Source organism: Amphiura filiformis, chromosome 14, assembly GCF_039555335.1.
Source record: "Amphiura filiformis chromosome 14, Afil_fr2py, whole genome shotgun sequence".
NCBI lineage: Eukaryota > Metazoa > Echinodermata > Ophiuroidea > Amphilepidida > Amphiuridae > Amphiura > Amphiura filiformis.
The window spans coordinates 13,360,828-13,385,891 of NC_092641.1; the positions used below are offsets into that span (position 1 = coordinate 13,360,828).

The 25,064-nt window shown below is 36.3% G+C and overlaps 2 protein-coding genes across 2 annotated transcripts in view; both read right to left on the reverse strand.

Annotated features, from left to right (window-relative positions):
• LOC140169738 (uncharacterized) overlaps positions 1-25,064 on the reverse strand; it is a 61,201-nt gene that overhangs the window by 23,298 nt on the left and 12,839 nt on the right. The window lies entirely within an intron of this gene.
• LOC140168929 (uncharacterized) lies at positions 11,939-17,247 on the reverse strand. Its single transcript, XM_072192243.1, has 5 exons — positions 17,120-17,247; positions 16,394-16,618; positions 13,820-14,002; positions 12,643-12,799; positions 11,939-12,053 (listed from the first exon to the last, which is right to left on the reverse strand). The coding sequence occupies exons 2-5, from the start codon at positions 16,584-16,586 to the stop codon at positions 11,987-11,989; spliced, it is 600 nt and encodes a 199-aa protein (XP_072048344.1). The 5' UTR covers positions 16,587-16,618; positions 17,120-17,247; the 3' UTR covers positions 11,939-11,986.

Consider the following 25,064-nt stretch of genomic DNA (forward strand, 5'->3'; position numbering starts at 1 on the left):
ATTTTAGGCATCAAATATTATGGAATAATTCATCTATTGTTATCGCCCAAAACACTGTTTACAAAAAAGTCTGGCATGAGAAAGGTATTAAATTTATTTCTGATATTTTAAATGAAGATGATAGTTTTCTTCCCCTTGATATCTTGAAGACCAAGTATAATTTACAATGTAACTTTTTGGAATATTTTGCTCTAATCTATGCCATTCCAAATGTATGGATCAGAAGTGTCGAGAGGGGGGGAAGACTTGGGAACTGTTCAGAATGATCATGATGATATGCTTGCTCTTATCTGTTCCTCTAAGAAAGTCTGCAAATTGGTTCACAAAATTTGCGTTGACAAGTTGTTTAAGACGCCCAAAGCCGAGGCCAAATGGGCTGTCTTTTTTTGATGATATGAATTTAAATTGGAACGATATTTACAGGATTCCCTTGTCTTCCTCCCTATCAACCAAACTTAGGTATTTTCAATTCAAAATTCTGCATAGAATTATAGGTATAAATGAAAATCTTTTTAAATATGGTTATGTTGATTCAAATCTTTGTACTTTTTGTAATCAGGAGTTAGAAAATATCCCACATTTATTTTGGCAATGTGGTACTTCTGCTCAATTTTGGAAGTAGGTTCAAGATAATATTTTTATAAAAAGAATTACTCTTACCATGAAGGATGTTCTGATGGGCATATTAGATGTTGATTATTGTCATTATAATTTTGTTGTTCTTCAGTAGAAAAAGTTTATTTATAATGCAAGATGTAATAAAAATAAGCTGGACATACAAGGTTTTAAAGGTATGCTTAATAATGTCGCAGAGACTGAAAAACACATTGCAAACAATAAAGGTAAAATGTATGAATGGAATAAAAGATGGAACTCTATAAATATGTAATAACAGTTACTTTCATCAATGTAATATTATTGTAATTTTCTGTATAATTGTGGCTTATATAACTATGTATAACTGAGATCATGTTTGATAAATAAATACACAGGGCACCTTGTGTGCTCTGTGGAAAGATAAAAAAAAAAATTATATAAATGCCCATCTATCATATAATATAGAAAATATAATATAAAGTAAGAAAATTAGATATTTGGTATACTGATTAATTAATATTAATGAATTGTAATGGTTACTTAGTCGGTTAGCGTCTGTCAACTTAGTAAATTATATTTACCGGCTCGTCCAATGAGAGGCTTCTGATTATCAACGACACTCAGGGAATTTTCTGTAAATGTAGCCGCTACACTTTCAAAATCTTTTGCTGAGAGCAAAACAGATCTTCTGGTGCAGAAATCCTCAACATCTCTGCTTACCTTTGGAGAAGGATCGGTTACTGCACTAAGGAAAGATTGGCGCCCTTTTGATAATAATGAATTAAGAACCATGTTGACAAAGGTTTATAAATGAGGTGACATCATATCAAAAAGTTGGCCGGTGGTATCTACAGATGAGCTAACTTCAATATCGATATGATTGAGCGAACTGGATACAACCACTTCACTGTTCAGTGGCCTTATACACCAATCCGAGAACAGTTTATTGTATTTGGCTCTCTATTGACGGAACCACAGATGTACCAGTGCGGGAGATTTAATTTGTTCAATCAATTCAGGGTCATGTATTGAAAAACAAACAAGAATATAATTGATGGAACCCCCGACCTTGGGATATCACAGTTTTAAGTCGGGGACACCTCAGTAATGGCGTAGTCGGATTGGTGTATATTTATGTGGCGGGAAGCACGGGCTCTGAACACTGACCTCTATACATGGATAGCTGGTGGCGACCGAAAAAAGTGAAACCGAATTTATTGTACTCACTAACCTCTACCATATTGGAGAGGGCCAAACTCGATAGTCAGTGGCGACTATCCTATTACGTGCGAGCCCGCTATACATGTATAGAGGTCAGTGGCTCTGAACCCTGAAACCCCAAATAATTTATGGATATCAAAGGATCATGATTATTGCACAGCACCCCCCATGTACAAACACAACTAATGTTTATTTATTTATTTTTATTTATTTATTTATTTATTTATTTATTTATTTATTTATTTATTTATTTATTTATTTTTTTTCAAATTGAAATTTATTTACAGATTTTTGTGATTTTTATGGGTTATTTAAAAAATTTTAAAAAAATACCAACCGACCGACCGACCCTACTTGAAAGGTCCGTTCGCCCATAGAACAGGGTTTCTCTCTTTTTTTGCTAACTTTCCCCTTCCGTGTAAAGTAAAACTTTATAAGCCGGTTGAATCAAACTGAACAAAATTGACGTATACAATTACAATATACCATGACAATAATGTGTATGACGAGATCTAACTTACTAGCTGAATAAACCTAAAACCATGCATCACATACGTGATTGTACGACATATTGTCATATAACGTATGAGCGTGATGTATAGTATACGAGTCTTCCTCAACATCTTCCAGCCGGGATGATTAGATCATGTACAGTCATCTACGTGTTTATACTCTAAATTGTACGTCAAAGGGTGACAAAGTGTGTACAGATTACCGATTTAGCATGGGGGACACAAAAAGGTGCTTAAAACACATTTTGAATTTGTTTTTTGTCCATTTGCGAGCGAATGAGTAAATTAGAATTGAGGAGGTCGGGCGGGGACATCTAGCCTATTAGTTTGAGAGGGTCATTATACCGAAAAGGGCTAAAGTTACAGTTTCCTCAATTTACGTTATAATTAGAGTTAAAATTAGGGTCAGAGTTATGTTCATTGGCGGCGCTAGGGGGGGTACTTATCTTGACTCCCAAATAAATAAATCCAAGACCCCTTCCTTCCGAAGAAAATGACAGCCCCCAAGTTCCCTACGTGCAAACATTATCAAATAACATCATCGGCAGCTACCCAGTTCTGACCTTAATGCCAGTCAGTAAGAATTACATTTCGTCATCAATATGGCCAATTGCCACGCCCATTTAGCACGGAAATAATGAAATATAACTTTTTAAATCAGCTATATCTAGCTTTTCCGTCATAATTTTTTTTTTTTTCCGTAATGGAAAATCCAAATAAAGAGTTTATGTTTCGGGTCAAATTATTTTGCCCTTTGCAATCAATGCCACTATTTTGCAAAACCAATTTTCCTTGTAACTTGTCATTTTCGCCTATACTTTTGCGTGTGGAATTTGTGCACATCCGGGTACCTTACATCGTTGAACACGGTATGGCGACTTGTAGATGTCACGTGCGCATTTATAAATGCGCATTTATATATATACCCGAAGTCCACTGCTAAACGTGATACGCATTGTTTTGTCGCAATAAATGAAATGTTGAAAAAAACAATGATTTATTTCAAATGAATTTGCAACAATTATTTTTTGATTGATAGCTATTCAATAGTGAAAAAATAATTAAAAGCTGAACGGTTTTTAGTGCGCTACTCGCATACGCACAGGCACAACGCCTAGACGTAGATTCACACGCCTCAGGACACTTTACAGGTTGTCGCTGACCACTACGGTCCCACATCATTCCATAAACAATAACAAATAAAAGTCGTACAGAAACTACGAAGCACAGACATGCACGCATTCCACTTGCATTACGTATGTTTGAGGAAATAATTATGTACCCCACTAATTTAGTCTGTAAGTCGAGGGTTATAGTCCCAGTAAAGCAAAAGTCCTTTTTTCATTTTGCTATATGTTGGAAACATTTACAGGACCATCAATTTCTACCCGCTTGCACGTGTAAACCAATGTGACATATAAAAGTACCATGACATCAAAACCTATTTATATTATACTACTTGTATATAATTGTTAGCGGATGGTTTGCTAAATATGAAAGGGTTATCTAGAATGATTTGATGAGAGAGATATCCTGTTCTATTCTTAGCATAATTATAAAGGCTGTATTAACTTTAGATTTATTTGCCCCATTGCATTTACACACACAGACCTCCTATAGACGAATCTATCGAGCCAAGTAACGGTCAGGATCTGGTCGGCCATTATTGGGTCCCCGCATGCACAAAACTGGTGTTGTGAGTGCCCAATTGGGTGGATTAAACCCCCTTAAAATTCGATGTTAGATTATTTTGTGTTGTAAACTGTCATCATTCATCTAACACGGGTGATAGAATGCAGTTTAAAATACCCTCCTAGGCCGCATCATTTCACATTTTATGTGAGATAGAGCCGACAGGGACCCAGCTAATGGCTGCCATTGAGGTGTAGGAATGCGGGAAATTGGATTCGTCTATAACAGTGAATGGAATTTGTCTAAGGTGTCACGGTAGCTGGAATGTATAATAGTAAGATAAGGGTTACCTTATTGATATATTGAAATCACCCCTTTGTTTTGTACAGTTCAATTTGACAATTTATGACAGCCTATATAAAAGTACAATAACAGCAAATTCTAAAAATATTTTTAATTACACCCAGTACAATTTTAGTTATGAATATAATTTATTAGTGTAAATAGTGCAGGCAAAAGAAATTATTATTTAAGTGACTTTATGAAACTCGGACAAACTGATATTGGCCAAAAGTCTTGCAACATCACCGAAAAAAGAAGAAATCGGCAGTTTGTCTTAAAGTTTGAACATTCATCCAATATCCTGTCGGTTTCTCATTATATACTAGATGACAATGTTCTTTGCATGAAATAAGTGAATCAGGCTAATCGCTGGGATGGAAGGTTTCAATTGTGATGACATCATGTGCCAATGCCAGTAGTTACATTGGCGGAATAATGTAAATCACGTTGAATGCAGAGACGAACAAATAAAATGTCTTCATGGTTTTAGAATATTCACCAAATTTTCATTTTTTTACTGCCAATTTCAAAATCAACCCGTGAATATGCCCTTGGATGGCTGATTTTGCATACCACAATAGAAATAGCGATTGTTTTTGCTGGTTGTATCAAAATAAAGTACTGAAATGGACATGTTGACAGGCGCAAGTGGGAAAAGGCGAAATCAAAACGGACATTCTGACAAAACTATTGCATATAGACCCATACGTTGTTCTTTATAGAGTTGGGGAATCCTTTAGTTAACAATATTAGTTTCAAACACTAAAATGTTAACAAGCACACCCCCCCCCCATCCACACACACACAAATCACCGTCAAGCCCAGGTCTGTAAAAAAAGAAAATCTTACACTAAAAGACAAAGTGTATGCCTTCTTTAGCACCAAACTAAAACACTTTAAACTAAAAGAAATAAACACGTAGCATGCTATTATGAGGGGTTAATATAATACTACAAACTCCCGACAGGTACTAAGAAGTTGGAATAAGACATTAATTAAGTAGGACCACGCCTTGGTGTTTATTACAAATATTCCAAAATTCAGGATTAAACAAACAATGCAACGAAATTATTTTAAAAATTTGAATACTATGATTATGTTATAATAGTATAAACAAAAGTTACCTGTACAAGTAAACTGGTCTTCGCCTTTTTTAATGCATTTTGCCAGGCAACCCATGCGTTTTAATGAATCGCGATTAGCGAAACAATCTTCACAAGCTGCCTTACATTGTTGTTCATCAGTCTCACTCTGCACTCCGCAAATTATAGAAATGATCAACAAGATAAGATGGAGCTTCATTTTTAGTGTTTTACTTCAATGAGAATTACTGTTTGAGAAGACAAAAACTGCATATTAATCTTTTTAAGGGTACACGATAATTGTTGGTCGAAGCAACCAAAAATCGATTTTCAGTATTAAAATCAATGTACTATTGAAACATAAAACTTTGATGTCTTGCAAAGGTTCATCCTACAAATCATATAGTTTGAAAACTTGCTTGATTTGATAAGTTATGTAGTCCGTTTTACAAAAGTGTTGTTGTTTCAGCCCTCTTGAAAATATAACTAAAGAACCACACGGCTTACAAAATGACATAATGTGATATTTGAATTATTCTACACACTCGCTATGAAATGATCAATGCAAATTTTGCCAAAGCTCATTACGTTCTCAAGATGCTGTGAACTACTGAATCGCAACAGTTTTAATAAATGCTTACCTTAAATGAGTAGATTCTATATATTTCTTTAACTTGAAATAGAAAGTTTACTTCATCTAGAGAGGCTTCGTAGCTCTACACTATGACCGCCAATTCAAGTCAAATATCTGGCTATGTCAGTACGAGCATTTCGCAAAATAATAATAATGTTAATAATAGCAACTCTATATAACTTACCAATGCTTGCAGCTTAGGTCCTAAATGAGGAATGGTCATAAACTGAAACGCTTTGCATTTGCTGTTTACAAGTAGGTCATACTGTGCTAAAAATACATATACACCCGCATGCAAATCATGCAGGGTGAATTGTGTTCTTGTGATTATTCCAGCTTGCATAGCATGCTGGGTGTAAAAAAAAATATTGACATCCTGTAGTTTCCTCTACTTCTCCTTCTCTTCCCACTTCGTCATCAACGACATCAAAGTGACAATGGCGTATAAGTCTATATAGCACACATGGGCCCTACCACATAGATGTGCATTTTGCAGGCCTCAGAGGTCAAAGGTCAAAGGTCACGGGCCCTTCGTAAAAAATACGAAGCAGTCCGTTTCTTATTAAATAAAGCAGCCTATGGGCCCTGAGTTGGTACACAAATACCACGGTTGTTTGGTGGCACGTAGAACTGTATTAATTTTCAGCAAAGTTTAACACTGATGGCGCTATTTATATTAAATCTTGTTTGCATCATTACGAGGGCTGTTGGTATTGTAAAGGTCAAGAATTGAAAATAATGTTACGTTTTGTTAGAAGCAAAAATGATCACATCAAACAACCGTGATAGTCCTTGAGGCATTCGACATAAATTAAAAAGTAAGGCAAGCCCTATATATCATAAATTATGGGCACAGGGCCGGAAATGTCAGCTATAAAACTACACTATGATTTTGGGTAGTCTGGACCACAGAGATTTTAAAAAGTTCATAAGGACTATAATGTGTGCAAAATTTCATGACCCCATATCGTCAGCCTGCTACGCTAATTGCCTAAGTCATTTTTGAGAACAAAGAACAAATGTGGTTCAAGCATGCATCGGTTACGTAATCATCATAATTATTTCGGATTATTTATTAGTATCATTATCATTTGTTCTTGTGCAAAGATTGGTGAATAAAAAATGTTTAAATGCATGTTTGAACCATATTTTTTACTTTGTTCTCAAAATTACAAAAAACGACTTTGGCAACTAGCGTAGTAGACTGACGATATGACGAATAGTAGTTTATCGCACCCTGTAGCCTATAACAATTTGTTACTAAACATTTCACTAATAATGAACAAAAGAATGAATGAATAAAAGAATGAACGAAACCCTGATCCTAATACGTTATGCAAAACACAAAACAGTTGCAACGGTTTCTTTAACATGTAACACATGACCCTAGGCAGTTCTAAAATAACCATTTGCAAATGAGAAAAATCATTGTAGAACACCTTGCACAGCAGATTTTTTCAGCATATCAACCAGGATTTTATTTCATTTCATCGGATTTGTATTTAGTGTTGGTACAATATGTAATTAGTGGATAACAACAGTTGTTGTTATATCACTAATCAAACAGTGGCTGCAGAATGCTGTTATAATAATAATTGAGACCCCCAAAAAAATGTACCCTCCTTCGACTTCAAAAACTTTTTCAAGTTTTAAAGAGTTTTAAAAAATTTTTAAAAGTTTTTAAAAGTAACTTTTGTGTAATATGTTTTACTGGAAAAACACCGTTGTGAAATCTTGAAGCTCCCCATTAATGCGTTTGAAGAGAGTCATGAATCTGTAAAGAGCAGGACAATAAGGCAATTAGTACGACAGAGACTATTGTGTATTTTTGCCTGATGGTAAATAAGAGTAGATTTAGCTTCAAAAGTCATACCAGATATATAAGGACAACATAATATGATAATTAACAATTAGATTTATGGGACTCGTATCCGAGGACGCGGGGTTTAATTGCCCTCACACGCGGGTACGTACGGATTCTCCCCTGACCCATAGTACCACCGACACGGAGGAGGGAACTGAATTGGGGGCGTTTCCCCCGTGAAACAGGTCGTAAGGAACCGCAGCCGAAGGACACACAAGGTCTTTTTGAAAACCACTATGGTGGAAACATTTCATGATTTTGTTGAGACATACCTGGACTGTGCTGCCTGCTGGTTGTCCTTGTCATAATTCGTGAAGATACCATTTACCCAGATGATTCCGTGCTCGTTACCGAAGTTGACAGGATCCATATCCGAACAACCAAGTTCGGGATTTGCGATAAAGAAATCGTTTATATGTTGTGCTCTGTCTAAGGAAAAGAAGCAAGCAACAGCCAATGAGTTAGTGTGTTCCAGGAGCTGTGGTTGGTTGGCTGGTGGGTCGATGGTTGACCGGGTGGTGAGGGTGAAATTCAAACTTGCTCTGTTGTTCTTAAACACAATGAATTTTGCTGCATCAAATTAGGTGTAAATTGGGACATGTGTAAACATTGCAAATATGCCAAAAATCAGGTTTGCAATAAGTTGATCAAACTCATTTTAAAAGAGCGTGCATTATGACTTGATTATTAAGCTGGTTACTTGTTTGGTCAGTAAATTATAATTACCAACTCGTCCAATGACAGGTTTCTGATTATTAATGATTGTGACGGAATCCTCGGTTACTGTAGCCACCATTCCTTCGACATCTTCTGTCGAAATAAAATCCCCTCTCTTTACGCAGAAATCCTCAATCTCTCTCTGGATTCCTGGATTTAACGTGCCTTCAGCACCAAGGAAAGAGTGACTCCCTTTGGTAAGAATGAATCAGTAACACACAAAGGGTTTATATAAACCCCTCACAACCTCGCAGCCGTTACAAATACGCCTGGTTTATGTGTGGCTTATTTACACAAATTGCCTAATTTTGTTCATTATTAAAAGCACGGGAGTATATTTTAAAAAAAAAAAAAAACACATTTTATTTGTATATTTTGTTAATCATTCAAAACATGTTAAAGAATCTGGTTACAGGATTGACCTTTTCGGTAAATCCCATAAGCCTTTGCGAGTACACCTGAGAACTCGTCATTTGTCGTCACGCCGACTTGCAATGCGCAGTAACGATGTTCGATAAACAATGTGCGCATCGGCGCAGATCGGCGTGACGTCAAATGACGAGATCTCAGATGTACTCGCAAAGGCTTATGGGATTTACCGAAAAATCAATTGGCGACATACTCTCAAAGATTGTTACAAAATTATTGAACAAACTAATATTAATGTTTTCTTCTTTATAATTAGGGAATACTATGGCTATTGAAAACTACGTATGATCTGTGTTGTGCTTGGCCATGTCGGCTGGCGACATAGGGAAAAACAACCTTTATAATGATTTATTTAAATACTTATGAACTTGCAAAAAAAAAAAAAAAGAAGAAGAATAAAATAGAAAACTTCAAAGAAGACGCAATCATTGCACTACCCCAATATAGACGAATCCAACGAGCCAAGTCATGGTCAGGATTTGGTCGGACATATTTGGGTAGCCGCTAGCACCAACCTGGTATTTTGAGCGTCCAATTGTGCAAATAAAAGCCGCCTAACACCTAGAGAAGATGCAATGACGAGGAGGGTTAATAGAATAATAGCTAATAATATATATAATGGAGATAATTCCGCAGGTAATCCCGTCGCATCTATTCATACATAGTCCTTTTGTTTGCAAGAACATCAATGCATAGATACCGCGTGTAGTTAATCCGATTATTATGTCACTTCAACAGCGAATAGACCAGCTGTGTGTTTTGTCGAAGGGAACTGTATTGTGTTGTAAACTTTAATCTTTCTTTTGTCTACCTGTGTTTTCGCGGAAGGTGTAAAACGGGTGATGGAATGCAGTTTAAAATTTCCGCCAAGGCCGAATCATTTCACATTTTGAGTGCATTGTAGCCGACGGCTACCCAACTAAAGGCTGCTAGTCAGGTGTAGGAATGCGTGAATTTGGATTCCTCTATAGGATATAACTATTGGTCGTATACGATGTTTGTTGATTTAAAATATTTGCATTTCAATATGTTCAATATTCAAGCAAAGCAAATGATAATAAAACCAGCAAAGCACAAAACAAGGCATTTTGGAACAAGTCCTACTAAAAACAAAGGTGATTTACTCACGTTTAGTGGCACTAGTTCCACTACTACACTAGTGGTGTAATCAGACTGGGAACTCATCACATCAGACTGTTTTAGACTGCAACAGAAAGCACCGTAGATGGGTGCGTGATGAATTGGTGAAATATGCTGTTGAGTGAGTAAGCCCCTCGTCATTGATTAGAATATTGAATTTATATTTCTGTGGATCCAAATGGCTTCTCTGATCCACCTGATAGTCTTATCAGATTCACGATCAAAGACTTCTCAAAGGGACCTCCCCAATATTGATTGAGTGATTTGTAGAGGCCAATTGATCAGTGATGGCAGATTTATGAATGTCTGTGACAGAAGATTTGCAATTTGCACGCGTAAATGGTATGGATTTTTTCTCCACCTTTATTTCATGCTCTTAAAATCGTGCCCTTTAAGTCGGATACTAAAGGAGCGACCAGTTTCACCAATGTAGGAACTTCAATTAAGAAAGTCAAACAAGACGGATCCACTTCTAAGACAAAACCGGGAGACAAAATTTACCTCAAAGCGAAAAAATGACAGTGAGAAATCAATCGGCGTGGTTGTGGCTCCCTATATAGAGGGCATATCTGAGTGATTCTCCCGTGCGTTTAAAAAACACGGTTTTTTATACTGCCATGAGGCCATTGCACCATCAAAAGAATAAACTTCTCTCTCAACGTCTCCCTCATTTTTGTCAAAAGTACTGACGAATGTGGAACTGTAGGAATCCTAGTTGAGACAGACTTCTCAAAGGCATTTGATTGCATCGACCATACGAGCTTGGTTACTACCGTGGATTATAAATTTCCTCACTGCTCGTCGTGAACGGGTGTAGTATCTCATGTGGGGTCCTTCAAGGTACTAAGCTTGGCCAATAAGAAATGAAAAATACTTCTGAGAGGTCTCTGTCAAAAAGCTTTAAATAAGTATGTTGATGAGCTCAGTCTTAGAGAGGTTCGTTCTGCTAATCAAGTCAGCCAGATTGGGTCTAGTATTCGGATTTGGATGCTTGGGCAAAAGACAATCATCACAAGGTCATTCCGAGTAAGTGCTGGCAGTCTCACGTTTCAAACACTTTGGTGTTCCAACTGTTAACTTAGTTTCTCTTTATATTGGTTTTGTTCGCAGTACATCAATATCATCGTGTGATGGTGTTTGCAATCATTTTGTCTTAATATGGGCATACTGATTCTATGTGGAACATCTGTGTAAGAGGTTATAGAAAGTTTCTTTTTTCTTTTTTCCCCATTTTTTGCCTCCTAAATCATCGTGTACCATAATTCGTGATTCCTATTCTGCGATGAAGACACCAGCCGAAATGTCTGTATTGCAGAATGTAATGAACAGAACTCAATACACCCCGGGGAGATGATGTTTTAATCGAAAGTCGATATGCGGCTGGAGTACCTCAAGGAATAGTGCATGATGGGAAGTAGGGGAAGTAGGGTAATACAACTCAAGTGGTTCTCAATGATCTCGCCAAACATCTAGTAATCTCTCTTTTTTTAAATCTCTTTTGGGGATTCACCTTTACATATTTAAGATTTTGTGCTTGCTAAACACCTGAAGCAATTGACTATTATGTTAAGCTGAAGACACATGTATATTCGATGAATTTGTTGAATCATATTTATTGATTTTTATTTGTCATTCATATCATGTTTTGCTTCAAATATTTCAAAATAATCCTTTAAACTATGAGGATGTTGCTGAATAATGAAGTTATATATCATTACACACTTGATATGAAGCGTATTGTGTTATCGACGAGGTGCTCATTTATGGACATATCCTTCACATTTTACGAAATGAAATTCTTAGGTTATGAATGGTATTATTGAAACAGGACAACGGTTTGTTCTTGAAGCTTCCCCTCGCCGCGTTTCAAGAGTGACGTTAGCCTGCAACATGAAACACAAACGATAATGATAATCAATTAAGTATTTATTAAGTCTATAAGGAGAGTTTCGTTTAGGAGCCAATTTTAGTGTTTGTTTGGTTTAAATTTCATTTATTAGAACAAAGTACTTGAAAATTGTTGTGTTATGACGGAACCGGCGTTTTATTATTACGATGGAATTATTAGTCGAGCGCAAACACGATGTTCATAACACACAGTACGTACACGGCGTGCGGGACGGTGATATACACAACAAAGGGTCGTACCATAACATGACCGAAGGAGTGATACGTATTGGCGACATGTGCGCTGGTAGTAAATTCCAATTTTCTTTGGTTTGCCGTAGTTGTTCGGCTCAAAAATAAAAGGGGATATATCTGACAGTAAAAGCTATCATTTTATGGCAAAGAAATGCTAATCTATTTTGTTTGAAAATGTTATAATATGGCTTTAAGCAGGCCTCTGATGCAAACAAATAACATCGCTAAGGTAGCCCCGACGTACAAAAAGGTCGTAAATGGATTTGTAATTTATACCTTAGTATGCACTATGTACTAATAACGTTCTTGCATCACATCATTGATACTTACCTATATTTTAAACCAGGCTGGTATTGGTTATCATACCACCTGACAACACCGTTAACCCAGATGATGCCGTATTCTTCACCGAAGGCAACGGGGTCAAAGTACACACGGTCAAAATCGGGAGTGGCAGTGAGTAAGACAGTAATAAATTTTTCCATTTCTGAGGAAAATAAAAAATACAATTTCGATAAGAAGCAACCCAGATCAAGGAAAGAAAGAAATACAATAACAGCGAATTATCAACAGTATTGCCTCAATACGGGGAGGGGAGGGGGTAGCTCGCATTTAAATAAATAAATTAAAACGGTACGCTTTTATCAGGAAATGAACGCTGTGAACCTGTTTATTTATTCTATCGGAATAGTCCTGTTTAGATATGAGAGCTGTAAGGGTAAAATATTTTAAGCTTGGTGTGTGTAACAGTATAACAATATTATTATTAAGAATATAAACACATCAAAAAGGTAATCACCCTTAAGGCCGTGTAAAATTAATATTTTGGTTCTCGTCCCTCCCTCCTCAATTTCTGGGATTTGTCAGATTTTTAGATTTTTTAGATTTTTCAATTTTTTAGACTTTGGAATGATTTATGAAATCTTCATACATATAAATAAGTTTATTAGAGAACAAGCATCACTTCCAAGTCTTTTTATGGTTCTCTAGGGGGTTTATCCCTCAGAATCTCACATTAGAAAAAAAAAAAAAGGGCCTCATCGTTTCCTCGAGCACTGTTGGAGAAGACCGAAAACTACTGACAATGCTAATTTTACATTGAAAAAAAAAAACCCAAAAAACACCTCCTCCCTCATAAATACATGAAAATCCTCTGGACGAGAACCAAAACATTAATTTTATACGGCCTAATGAATGACCAAGTTTTAGAAATGGGTCATCATATGAAAGCATTGGAAGCAGAATTTATTTCTGCGCATTATAACACATGATTTGTTGCAATGGTCCCAATATTGATGTCGCGGCGTACATTTAAATGAAAGTAACCCAGGATTTGAATGTTGCAGCAAAGTCATAATTGCCTTGCAATTAAAGCTTTTCATGGTCAGTCTTTCACGCGGTATTTGAGTACACCATTTGGGTATTATAATCGTGCAAAAAGCAGGGGGAAATAGGGCGTCCTTGTGACCAAATCACACATTGTCGGCGAGTAAGTCAATTAACTTACCAGCTTTTCCAATGCTAGGCTTCTGGTTATCAACAATACACACAATATCGTCAGTGTACATAGTCATTAGAGCTTCAACGTCTCTATTCGAAAACAAATCCGTTTTCTTTGAGTAGTGGTCCTCAATATCTGATTGCAATTTTGGTGAAAGCTTGGTTACTGCACTAAGGAAAGATTGGCTACCTTTGATCATGTTGATAGAAAAGAAACAAAGAAATCAAATCCATTAATGATGTAATGGTAAAAAGTCAAACTAATTTTATGATCATAAAAAAGTAAAGGTCAAGTAAAGGTCAAGTATCTGGGAATCCTGTTAGTAATTATGCATGTAACATTGGCATCGGAACCCTAGTGTTGTTTGGGCACAAAATAATGGTCAATTTGTCACATTCTGTTTGAGACCCCACTACATTCACAAGACGTGTACTCAGCCGTAAACAAGTGATTGTTTAAAACGCGGTGTCATTGTAAAGGGAAATAAATTAGCTATCCATTGATATGCAACACGATATGAACATGTCACAAATAATCTGAGATATAGATGCTTGAAAAAAAAATTCCAAACTTTTGTTGAGGAGTTTATAAGAGCAGGGTGTTCCTGAATGATTAGTAATGTGATTTCTCCCGATTAAAAAGAAATATGTAAAATCAACTGTGTTTCAAATTTTACTCCAGGTTGTAATGGTACACATAATATCACCTACTTAATCGGTTAATTTAATTAAAATATCTTTGGCGTGACAGTGCAAAAAGACTTAGACTAGAGTAACTGCTCATCGTTTTTCCACGCAAGGATATACTTTCTAATCACCTCAAACAATCCATAGATAATTCATTAACATTCGCAGTGGAACTTTGGCAAACCACGACCATACAATTATCCTACTCAAAATCATTTAGTGTTAAACATGGTCAATAATTCTACAGATGTTCTAAACAGAGATTGTTTTTTTCTGGCAAAATTGTGAAAAAGGTAGATCTATGTTAAATTATGTGTGTTGACTGTTACTAATAACCGGCGGGAAGTATACAGCCTGTCTCAAAAAAAATTGTGCAAGTGAAAAGCGCCCTCTTTGGCAATTACAAAATACTGTTGTGATATAATGTTTACATCAATGTCACGGGCGCAGTCTTAGCTCTCAAATGCCGTTTGTTCTGTTCAATTTGCTTGTTCCTATTTCGAGATATGTTTATTTAACAAAGAAAGGGTAAAATCACAATTGTGCCACTTTTACTAGGGAAGAGAGCTGTAAATCAATGATAGCTGATGTTGATGCGTCTAATGCACTCCCCCTTTCGGGGCGCACGCATCAACATCAGCACTATTTTGTCTAATATCTCTCCCAACAAGTAATATGCGTTCATTAACCTATAACATGTATAAGTGCGCAATATTTGCTTGTCTTTTAACATGTCTTAAGCGACTAATATTATAAGAGAACAGTATTTATCATGATAAAATCATTGACATGCACATGCAAAACAGCAAAATGTGAAATCCATTTTTACAACAGAATGTGAAATATTTATTTATCTTTTAATCTCTTTTAAGTGGAAAAAGAGAATCGTCATTCCTGCATCATGATAAAACAGTAAAAACAGTAAAAAACTTTTTGTATTGTGTATTCTTTTGATTTCATGAAGGAACTTGATGCTATCACTGTTACATGTAAAGCCCTCTTCCATAGTAAAAGTGGCACAATTGTGATTTTACCATTTCGTCTTTAACTAAACATATCTCGAGATTAAAACAAGCAAATTGAACAGAACAAACGGCATCTGAGAGCTAAGACTACATCCTTGACGTTGATGTAAGCATTATTTGACAACGGTATTTTCTAATTGCCAGAGATGGCGCTTTTCACTTGCACAATTTTTTTTGAGACAGGCTGTATAGACATATAACGTAGACTATATACTGCGCCAAAAAAAGAAAAAATTATTACAATTTCAAAACTGAACCATATTGGGGTATTGTTATTTAATAATCTAATCCGGTACATTATGATACCCCATTGAATCCAATGTGACTTCAAGAGGCAAAGTTACAAGCATTTGATTAGACGAAGTTCCAGTTTTACAAGTGACAAACTGGCCTTTTCAAAACTCCACGGAAAAGACATCTGGTTTGAGAGTGATGAATGGCGCATTATTTTTTGCGTGCCTTTAATTTAAAAAAGGAACAAAAGAAAACTGAAACAAAGGAGCTGACAAATAAAATGAAAGTTATGAAAAGTACATAGAAGTAAAAACTGAAATAAAACCGCTTTAAATAAAGCTTCATTGAAGAAACAGTGTTGTCTCTTTGTTGCGCTTGTTGGAATCTATTTCCGCCTTGTATAGGCCAGTTTGTCACTTTTAAAACTGAACCTCTGTCTGTTCAATTGGTTGTAACTTTACTTCTTGAGGTCATATTGGATTCAATGTGGTGCCAGAATGTGCAGATTTAGACAAATTTACCCCAATATGGTTTAGTTTCGAAATTGTGATTAACGTGTATCGATACTTCTTGGCGCAGTGGAAACAAACAAGTATACAAATGGAAGAGTATTGGCTGTTTTTCACAACGATTACCTGGACAGGTAAACTGGCTTAAACCGTCTGCAATGCATTTTTCAAAGCATCCCATTCGTTGTATTGAATCCTGTCGATTTGCAAAACATCTGGCACAAGTTCCCTGACATCGCTGCTCACCAGTTTCACTGTGGTTTGCATTACAATGGACCATGCATATCATTACAATGGTCACGATGAGGTGTAGTTCCATTTTTTATTTGGTTGTTCCTTCGATTTGATCAACTGTTCGAAAAAAAATGTTAGTTTATATTATCTTTCCTTCGTTTAGTAGACTCGCCGGGGCAAACAATAATGATTAAGATCAAGAACAATTAACAACATAAATTTGGTCACCCACCTTTGCATTGCATTTTTTGTGGACCTGAGAGCACATCAGACACACCAAATTGCATTCTGAATACGAATATCCCTTTGATATAAAATGATTTTGTTTTGATTTTGAATTGATATAATATATCTAATATTTGCGATATAATATATATAATATTTATGGCATAATATTAAAAATTGATAGTTTTGACATTTAGCAGTCCTCGAAGTAAACTTAATAAATCTGAATATATGTACTTAAAATGTATGTAGCTGGTAGGAAAAGCCGTCCATCAATTGAAAATTTGACCATTCGTATTGAAGATTGGTAGATGGATCAGCAGTAGCAGTAGCAATAGGAAAAGCAGTTACTAATGACTTATTACCGAAAATGATATACAACTTATAACTTACCAGTGGTTCCAGCTTAGGCCCTCATGAAGAAATGATCATGAACTATGATTCTTTTTATTAGGCCTATTTATTGTAATCTACGAACCTGGTATGTACGTGTTTGAATAATGTGCATTAGTTAATTAGTGCATAGTTAATGACGTAATCCTTCTCTAAAATTCTTTATCCTAAAAAGTATACTGCCCCACATTTTATTGATGAGTACCAACAAGTCTACTCATTTAAATACATGTGTCAATGTGACTTCTATTATAAAAGTACCATGACATCAAAGACTTAGTGCTGTAATTACATTAAAGCAGGTGCAGGCCCAGCAAATATATACCACTAAACAGTATTCACATGCTAAGTTTATCCACTGATATGATTGCCAATATGAAAGTACAATAACATCAAAAACAATGTTAGTTCGCATGCCGCAAAACTTTTAACGTCATTAAAATTCTAAATAATACAATATCCCATCACAATGAGATACCATTATTTCTACCCACTTCAATACAGCTATAGGAAGACATATTTCCTGGTGCTTTCTGCCTAAGATATACTTAAAGTGGTAAAATCTCCAAAAAACACCTATTTTGGGGGGCCCAAACCCAGCCTAAAACTTCATCTGGTCATTTTTTGACAGATTATATTTTCAATTTGGCCTTATAATGGTTTATGACTATATACCCCTCAAATAACCCAATGTCATTTCTGTTATCAAAGTACCTTGACATTAAAAACTTTGTGTAGCAACTACACCGATGCAGGTGCAGACCCAACAAATCTAAGCATGAAATTATCGAAAATTGCGCAGGCATTTATGTGTAAAGCAATTTTCCTTAAATAATAATGTTAAGGGATAGACCGCTTCAGGAGGTCATTTCACTATAATAAGTCGGCTAGTCTGAGTTCCTCCATTGTTTATGATACATAACAGCTCCATGTGATTTGATGACTAGATTATAATTCATATAAGAATTTTAACATACCTTGGTCACAAACATCACTGACCATAGATGAACTGTGAAACTTGTGGGATCAAAGGTCACGCATGGGTCATTGGGGTCAAAATATGATTTCAGTTGCCGCTTCTTCTTTTGTACAGGCCACGTATTGCTATTATCCATGGGTGTTCAGTGTTCAGAAACTTGGGGTCAAAGGCCATAACGGGGTCACTTCCAGTATGAATCGAAGTACCTTCAAAATGTCTCTCCTCCCACAAATTATGTAGGACAGTGACTTCAGTTACACACATGCATTGTTATTACCCGGTGACTATGGGGTGTTCAGATATTTTGGGTAAAAGATCATTAACGGATCCCTCCCGGTATGAAACAAAATACCCCCCCCCCATCGGAGAGTGATGTACACGGGGTGTTCTCAGATTTGGGGTCAAAGGTCATTAATGTGTTAATTCTCCTGAGATGAAAATTACCATCAACATGCCTTTTCAGGTACAAATAACAGAGCACAATGATGCCACTAGAATATAGATGCATTGACAACAGCCACTGCTTATTGCGTATTCGTAAATTTGGGATCGAAGATCAATAAGGGTCACCTCCAGTATGTGACAAAATCACATCAAAATGATGTTATGTACAAATAACATAACAGGCTGATGCTATATATAAACAACAGATTTGGGATAAAATGTCATTAAGAGGTTACTTCCGGTCTGAGATGAAATGCGTTCAAAATGCCTATTCTGTCATAAATAGCAGAGCATTATTTGGTCCCTTTCACACATGCAGGTACGTTGTTTTGTTATGTTGAGCAAAAATGGTCCAAAAACCCCGGTTTGTTTAGGAACTTCTCCAAAAATGAGCATTTGGGTCCAAATTTGACCTCACACCTGAATTTATAAAGTCTCTCCCGTTCTAAATAAATTTATATATATACTTTTATATTCTTTAGAGCAAGAATTTAGCAGTTACGAGGCCCGAAAGTTTCCATAATTCCAAGGTTAAGACTACCCTTAATATCAAACAAAGACGTAGACCATCTGAATTTAATAGTTTGTCTCAAACTTAAAATACACAGATTGGAATTTTCCATGCCTGTGCCCTCTAAGCGTACTCGAATTCAGCTGACGCCGGTACAGCGTACATACCCGGCGACATCGCTTATCTTACGCGCGAAGTTTCTTTTGTGTACGCTCGCGCTGTTTGCGCTATTTTTGAGTTTGCTCACGGGGTACCTGACTTAGCGTCGATCCCCTGAGGCATCATGCCATGTTTCCGCGGTATGGTCTCAAAGCTCCCGCGCGCATTAATAAAATCATCCGCTTTTTGCGCGTTATTCGGTTTTCCTCTGTTTTATCTTTTCCAAATCCACCACACAAAAACCTCACGTCTGACATCGCCAGACTTCAAAATAGCCTAAATCGTAAATTTCAATAAAATTCTTCATCTTGGCCACAGTAGAACCCCCTACTCTATTTTTGTCAAAAAGCTCGCCCGACAGATAAAAAATATTAAAGTAAAAAAACCAAACAGCATTCCGCATTAGGTTTTTAACTTGGGAATGGCTTTGAGACGAACTATTAAAATAAGATGACCTAAATGGATAGGAAAACTGGTCTACACCTCCTCAAATGCATTTCGGGAAGCATCTCATCCGCTTTAAATGAATGGTGATTTTATTAAACCATTTTAAACATTTTTGAAGACAAAGAATTTTAAGGTGCAAGTATTATTGATTCTGAGGACTTTTTCTAATGTAGCAAATAGAAATACAAACGTAGAGATTATTGAATCAGTAATGAGCGAAAAACTATCTCTCACCCACCGAAAAAACTCCAACTACTAAAATATTTCATACATTGTAAGAAAATTAAATGTTTATTTAAAAAATTTAAAAGCAGTTTAACCAGTTGTTGAGGCTATTAACACAGCCACTGACTTTAACAATATTTCTTAGTTTGTGTCGGTTGTGGCTATATATCACCATAGAGATAAAAACTCGATGTCTTTATTCACAGATCATGTGCTTTATTGCATAGAGTTACTCAAAGGCCCATTCAGTGATCTTCTCATCCGCATAAAAATTCAGATTTGGGTACCTATGTCATTATCATAGATGTGTTAAGGGAACTGGAATGAGCGTTTTGAGCGTTTCGACAGTATTTTTTGTGGGACATGGGAGCACATCAGACATATCGAATTGCATTCTGAATACGAAGAATGTCTTTCTGATATCAAATAATTTTCATTTTTTGAAATTCACGATATAATACAAATTTTATGACAATTTTGATATATAACAGTCCTCGAAGTAAATTTGATAAATCTAATGATATATTCTTAAAGTGTATGTAGCTGGGAGGAAAAGACGACGATCAATTGAAAATTTTGACCTTTCATATTGAAGATATGGATTTTTTCCCAAAAAAGACCAAATTTTTGTGTGTGTTTTGGGATAAAAATCCATATCTTCAATATGAAAGGTCAAAAATGTCAATTGATCGTCGGCTTTTCATCCCACCTACATACACTTTAAATATAACTCATCAGATTTATAAAGTTTACTTCGAGTACTGTTATCGAGTACTGTTAAATATCAAAAATATCAATTTTTAATCATTTGCCATAAAATGTGATGCGATCAAGCAAAATCAGTCGGAACTTGGAAATATTGAATTTTCAGTTTCTTATAGGATAGTAAACAGCATTTACAAATCTGGATTTTGGAGAAAACCCCATTGAAATTGAAGAATCAGTTCCAAAGATATGAGCAATTAAAGAGTTCCCAAAACAAAAGGAAACAAAAGGAAACATTTCCTTTGTATGGCTATATCTCAAAATCAATATGTTCGAGTTCCGACTGATTTTGCTTGATCGCATCACAAATGTGTATTACATTGCGAATTTCAAAAAATCAAAATTATTTGATATCAGAAGGACATTCTTCGTATTCAGAATGCAATTTGATATGTCTGATGTGCTCTAATGTCCCACAATAAATACTGTCCAAACGTTCATACCCCAGCCCTTAACACAGCCTGCTAGTGGTTCAGTCGAAATCTGTGTATTTAAGACAAAATAAGGAATGTACATGAATCTGTAATTTATACAATGACAGTATACACAAATGAAAGTATGGACCTCTGGAAAAGGCAACCGTTACTACTTGTTTCACAACATACCCTCACTTACGATCATTGGGTATACCGATCGTCAGACGGATAAATAATGAGCGAAAAACTATCTCTCCATAGAGATAAAAACTCGGTGTCTTTATTCACAGATCCTGTGCTTTATTGTAGAGGTCTATACTTTTAATTTGTTTCTACGCTCACCTGTAATGGGTTTGAGCACTTTTAATTCCAAAGTTAGTCACCTGAAGAATAATACTTGTTATATACTGACAGTATGTGTAGCTACATTAGATGGGGCTTCAATTTTGTCAATACAGATGTTTTCTTTGTTTTTGCCAATTATTTTTTCATATCAGAAATAACAAATGTACCAAATACCAATTAGTATGACTTATACTTCACTTTAAAGAAATTTATCAACAATTTTCTTGCACTTGCGCTGGGATCACTGAATTTGACTTTAATACTATATGTAATACCAATGTTTAGAAATGGTATTTCCGGTCTGACCGTGAACAGACGTGTTTCTCTGCTGCTCCTGTGTTGTAGCCAACCGGATATACGTAGTGTGTTTATATGCAAACTATATAACCGCCGATTTTAAACTGTGTATTTTCACGTGATATAAATTGAATTATAATATAATATTATTATTATAATTTTATGAGTTAGGACTACTATACATGATGAAGAACCGTACCGGCAAGTGTGAAGATTGCAAACTTTTGAAATTAAATGTTCAGACATGTCAAGCGGACCTTTGGTTATGCCCGGAATGTACAGAAAAACGCTTTCCTTCGGTGAAATCTACAAAGGCTACGTCATCAAGCAACAAGGCAGAGAAAATGTCAGTGGAAAAGGCAGCATCCGCTGTTCTGGCAGCAAACATTGTAAAAGTGAGTAAAATGAGCGTGGAAGATCTTCGTGCTTTTAAGGCTAATGACGAACTAAGAGGACTTCGCGCGAGTTTATCATCAATCCTCCCGTCAGACACTAATCGGACAGTTATAGCAAACAACGCGATGAATATATGTGCCAAACTAGCCACTGCAGCGTCAGAAAGGAAGACGCAGCTCGAACTTGAATCACAAATGTCAATATCACAGAGCATCTTACTGGATACTCCTCTTCGAAGAACAGCCGCAACCATCATGTCATCGCCTACTCTAACAACGCCCATTCCAGTGGACATTACGGCAAAGAAAATAACATGCGTGACAACTTGCCAATTTCAACATCTGGAAACACGAGGCAAAGCACTGTCGTGCAGCATGTGTGATGAACAATTTCACAGAACTTGTGTTGGTCTTAAGACATCAGCGAGACCAACTTTCTGGCTATGCCGCCAATGCAAGGATATACCATCAATGGTTAAAGGGCTTACCACGGTGGTCGAAAGCCAACAGACTGAAATACGCTTGTTGAAAGAAGAGAATGAAACACTGACGCGGTTAATCTTAGAACAGAAGAACAAGCTTGATGGAATTTCAGATAATCATGAATGTACAACTATGGCGCAATCAGCAAGCAAGAAGGATATAGTAGATGAAGATGTTGATATAATCAAGAACGATCGTAGACCTACATTATTATTAGGTGACTCGATGGTGAAGGACATCAATGAACGCGGCCTCCAGGACACCAAAGTAAAATGTCTACCAGGGGCAAAGATCTCTGACGCCCGGCAACAGTTGCAAGACGCGAAAGTTGAAAAGTTTGACGCTCTTATCTTACATATACAGGTTGAGTCAAAAAGAAGTAAACTCATGTTTGAGGGGCTGTAACTAGAGATCTGTAAGAAATCTGCGATAAATGAAAATATCATTGAAAAGAGCAAACGCTACACGTCTAAATAAAAAAAAGAATTGTTGCAATTTCTCACAGCAAACTAAAGTTATACTCATTTGAATACAGCCACCCATTTTTGTAGCTGCACACGGCTGGTTGATTTTCATCCATTTTAATTTCGACGAATCAACAAAGTGCTAACAGGATTTATTGTTGAAATGACAACTTTTGCTTTTAATTAATATTGAACAAACAATAAATTAATATTGAATAAACTCCGAATGAAGTCCATGACGGTACTGTAGTTTTAGGGATACCAATTCAAGTCTTTACGAACGATCCGGCAGAAGCTTGGTGTTGGGTAAAGGATTGCGCCTTGAGCTGATCATCGGGTCTTGCTGTAACGCATGTCTAACTCTAGCAATGTTCACTTGTGATATAGCAGTTCGTGGTCTGCCTGAAGCTTCCAGCTGTCTGTTCCTTAGTGTCCCATGCACATTGAGCTTGTTCACATTCTTATATACTGCTCCTGTGCTCCCTTATAATTATGGAATCCGATAAGCTGTGGGAAATTGGAGATGAAAAAGACGCTGAACTTCAGTGGGACCCTTGGCTTCATGATACTTCTTCGACAGAAAAGTGAACTCCCATGCGGTAAATTGTGGTGCCATTATAATGTTTCATTATAATGTTTCATTATAATGTAGTGCAATGAGGTAAAATTCATATTGAAAAGAACCCGTTAACATGTAGGAATTATAGATCAAAACCACACCTGCCACGTAACTTTATTTGCATTTTAGAATATCGCGCCTTGCCAATCAATAAAATAGGTACTTGGGAAGTGAAACCGTGTGCAGCTACAAAAATGGGGTGTTGTATTCAAATGAGTATAACTTGCATTTTCTGTGACCAATTGCAACAATTCTTTTTTTAATATAAACGTGCAGAATTTGCTCTTTCCAATGATATGTTCATTTTTAGCAGATTCTTTACAGATCTTTAGTTACAGTCCCTCAAACATGAGTTTACTTCTTTTTGACTCAGCCTGTAGGAACTAATAACTGCACGTCACAAGAGAAACTGCAAGAGGGAATCAAAGACTACAAGAATCTAGTTGCTGATGTCAAATCTCGCGTCCCGAACACTGAACTCTTTCTTTCTACAGTGTGTAACAGAGAGGACAAGACTCAGAATAACAACAGGGTGGACTTACTGAACAAGGAAATACGCGTAATCGCAGAGAAAGAAAATTGTGAACTTATTGAGAATAATAACTCGCGGGAAGATAAAGACACAACCCTCTTAACAGGAAAAGGATTGCATCTCTCCAAATCTGGAACTAGGAAGTTACTGCAGAACATGAACAGCAAGCGACAAATAATTCGCCCAAAGAAACAGATCGGTAACCACGGTAATGAACATCCATCTCATCCATCTGAGAACAGACGCGCTACCCGTGAGAACCAGCGTCACACGCGACTCAACCGACCGACCCACTCGCGCGGATCCTCGGGGACAGGTCGTCGGTGTCATGTTTGTGGAGAACAGAACCATGTCAAGAATAACTGTAAACACGGTAAACCTATTCATTGCTTCTCCTGCAACGGTACTGGACATAAAGCACATATGGGACTATGTAAGATGTGAAATGTTGGCCACGAAGAAAGTGCCGAATATGGTACTGGCATAAGTGTTTTAAATAGGTTTGATATTCTTAATGATGAATGCAAAGAGCAAGCAAGTGACAACTTTAATTATTGTAAACAGTGTCTTAATAATGTTAATGTATGCATAACAAAATGTCATGATGTTTTACATGTTGATAATAATGTTCGTAATGATAATGTATTACATGATGTTAACAAAAACGTTGATAATAATGTTCGTAATAATAATGTATTACATGATGTTAACAAAAATGTTGATAATAATGTTCGTAATGATAATGTATTACATGATGTTAACCAAAATGTTGCGAACGACAAAGTTAAGAAAGGTATACAAGTAGAAAGGCTCGTTAATCATGTTATCAAGAACAAGGATCGTGTACAAACTGCAAAACATGTT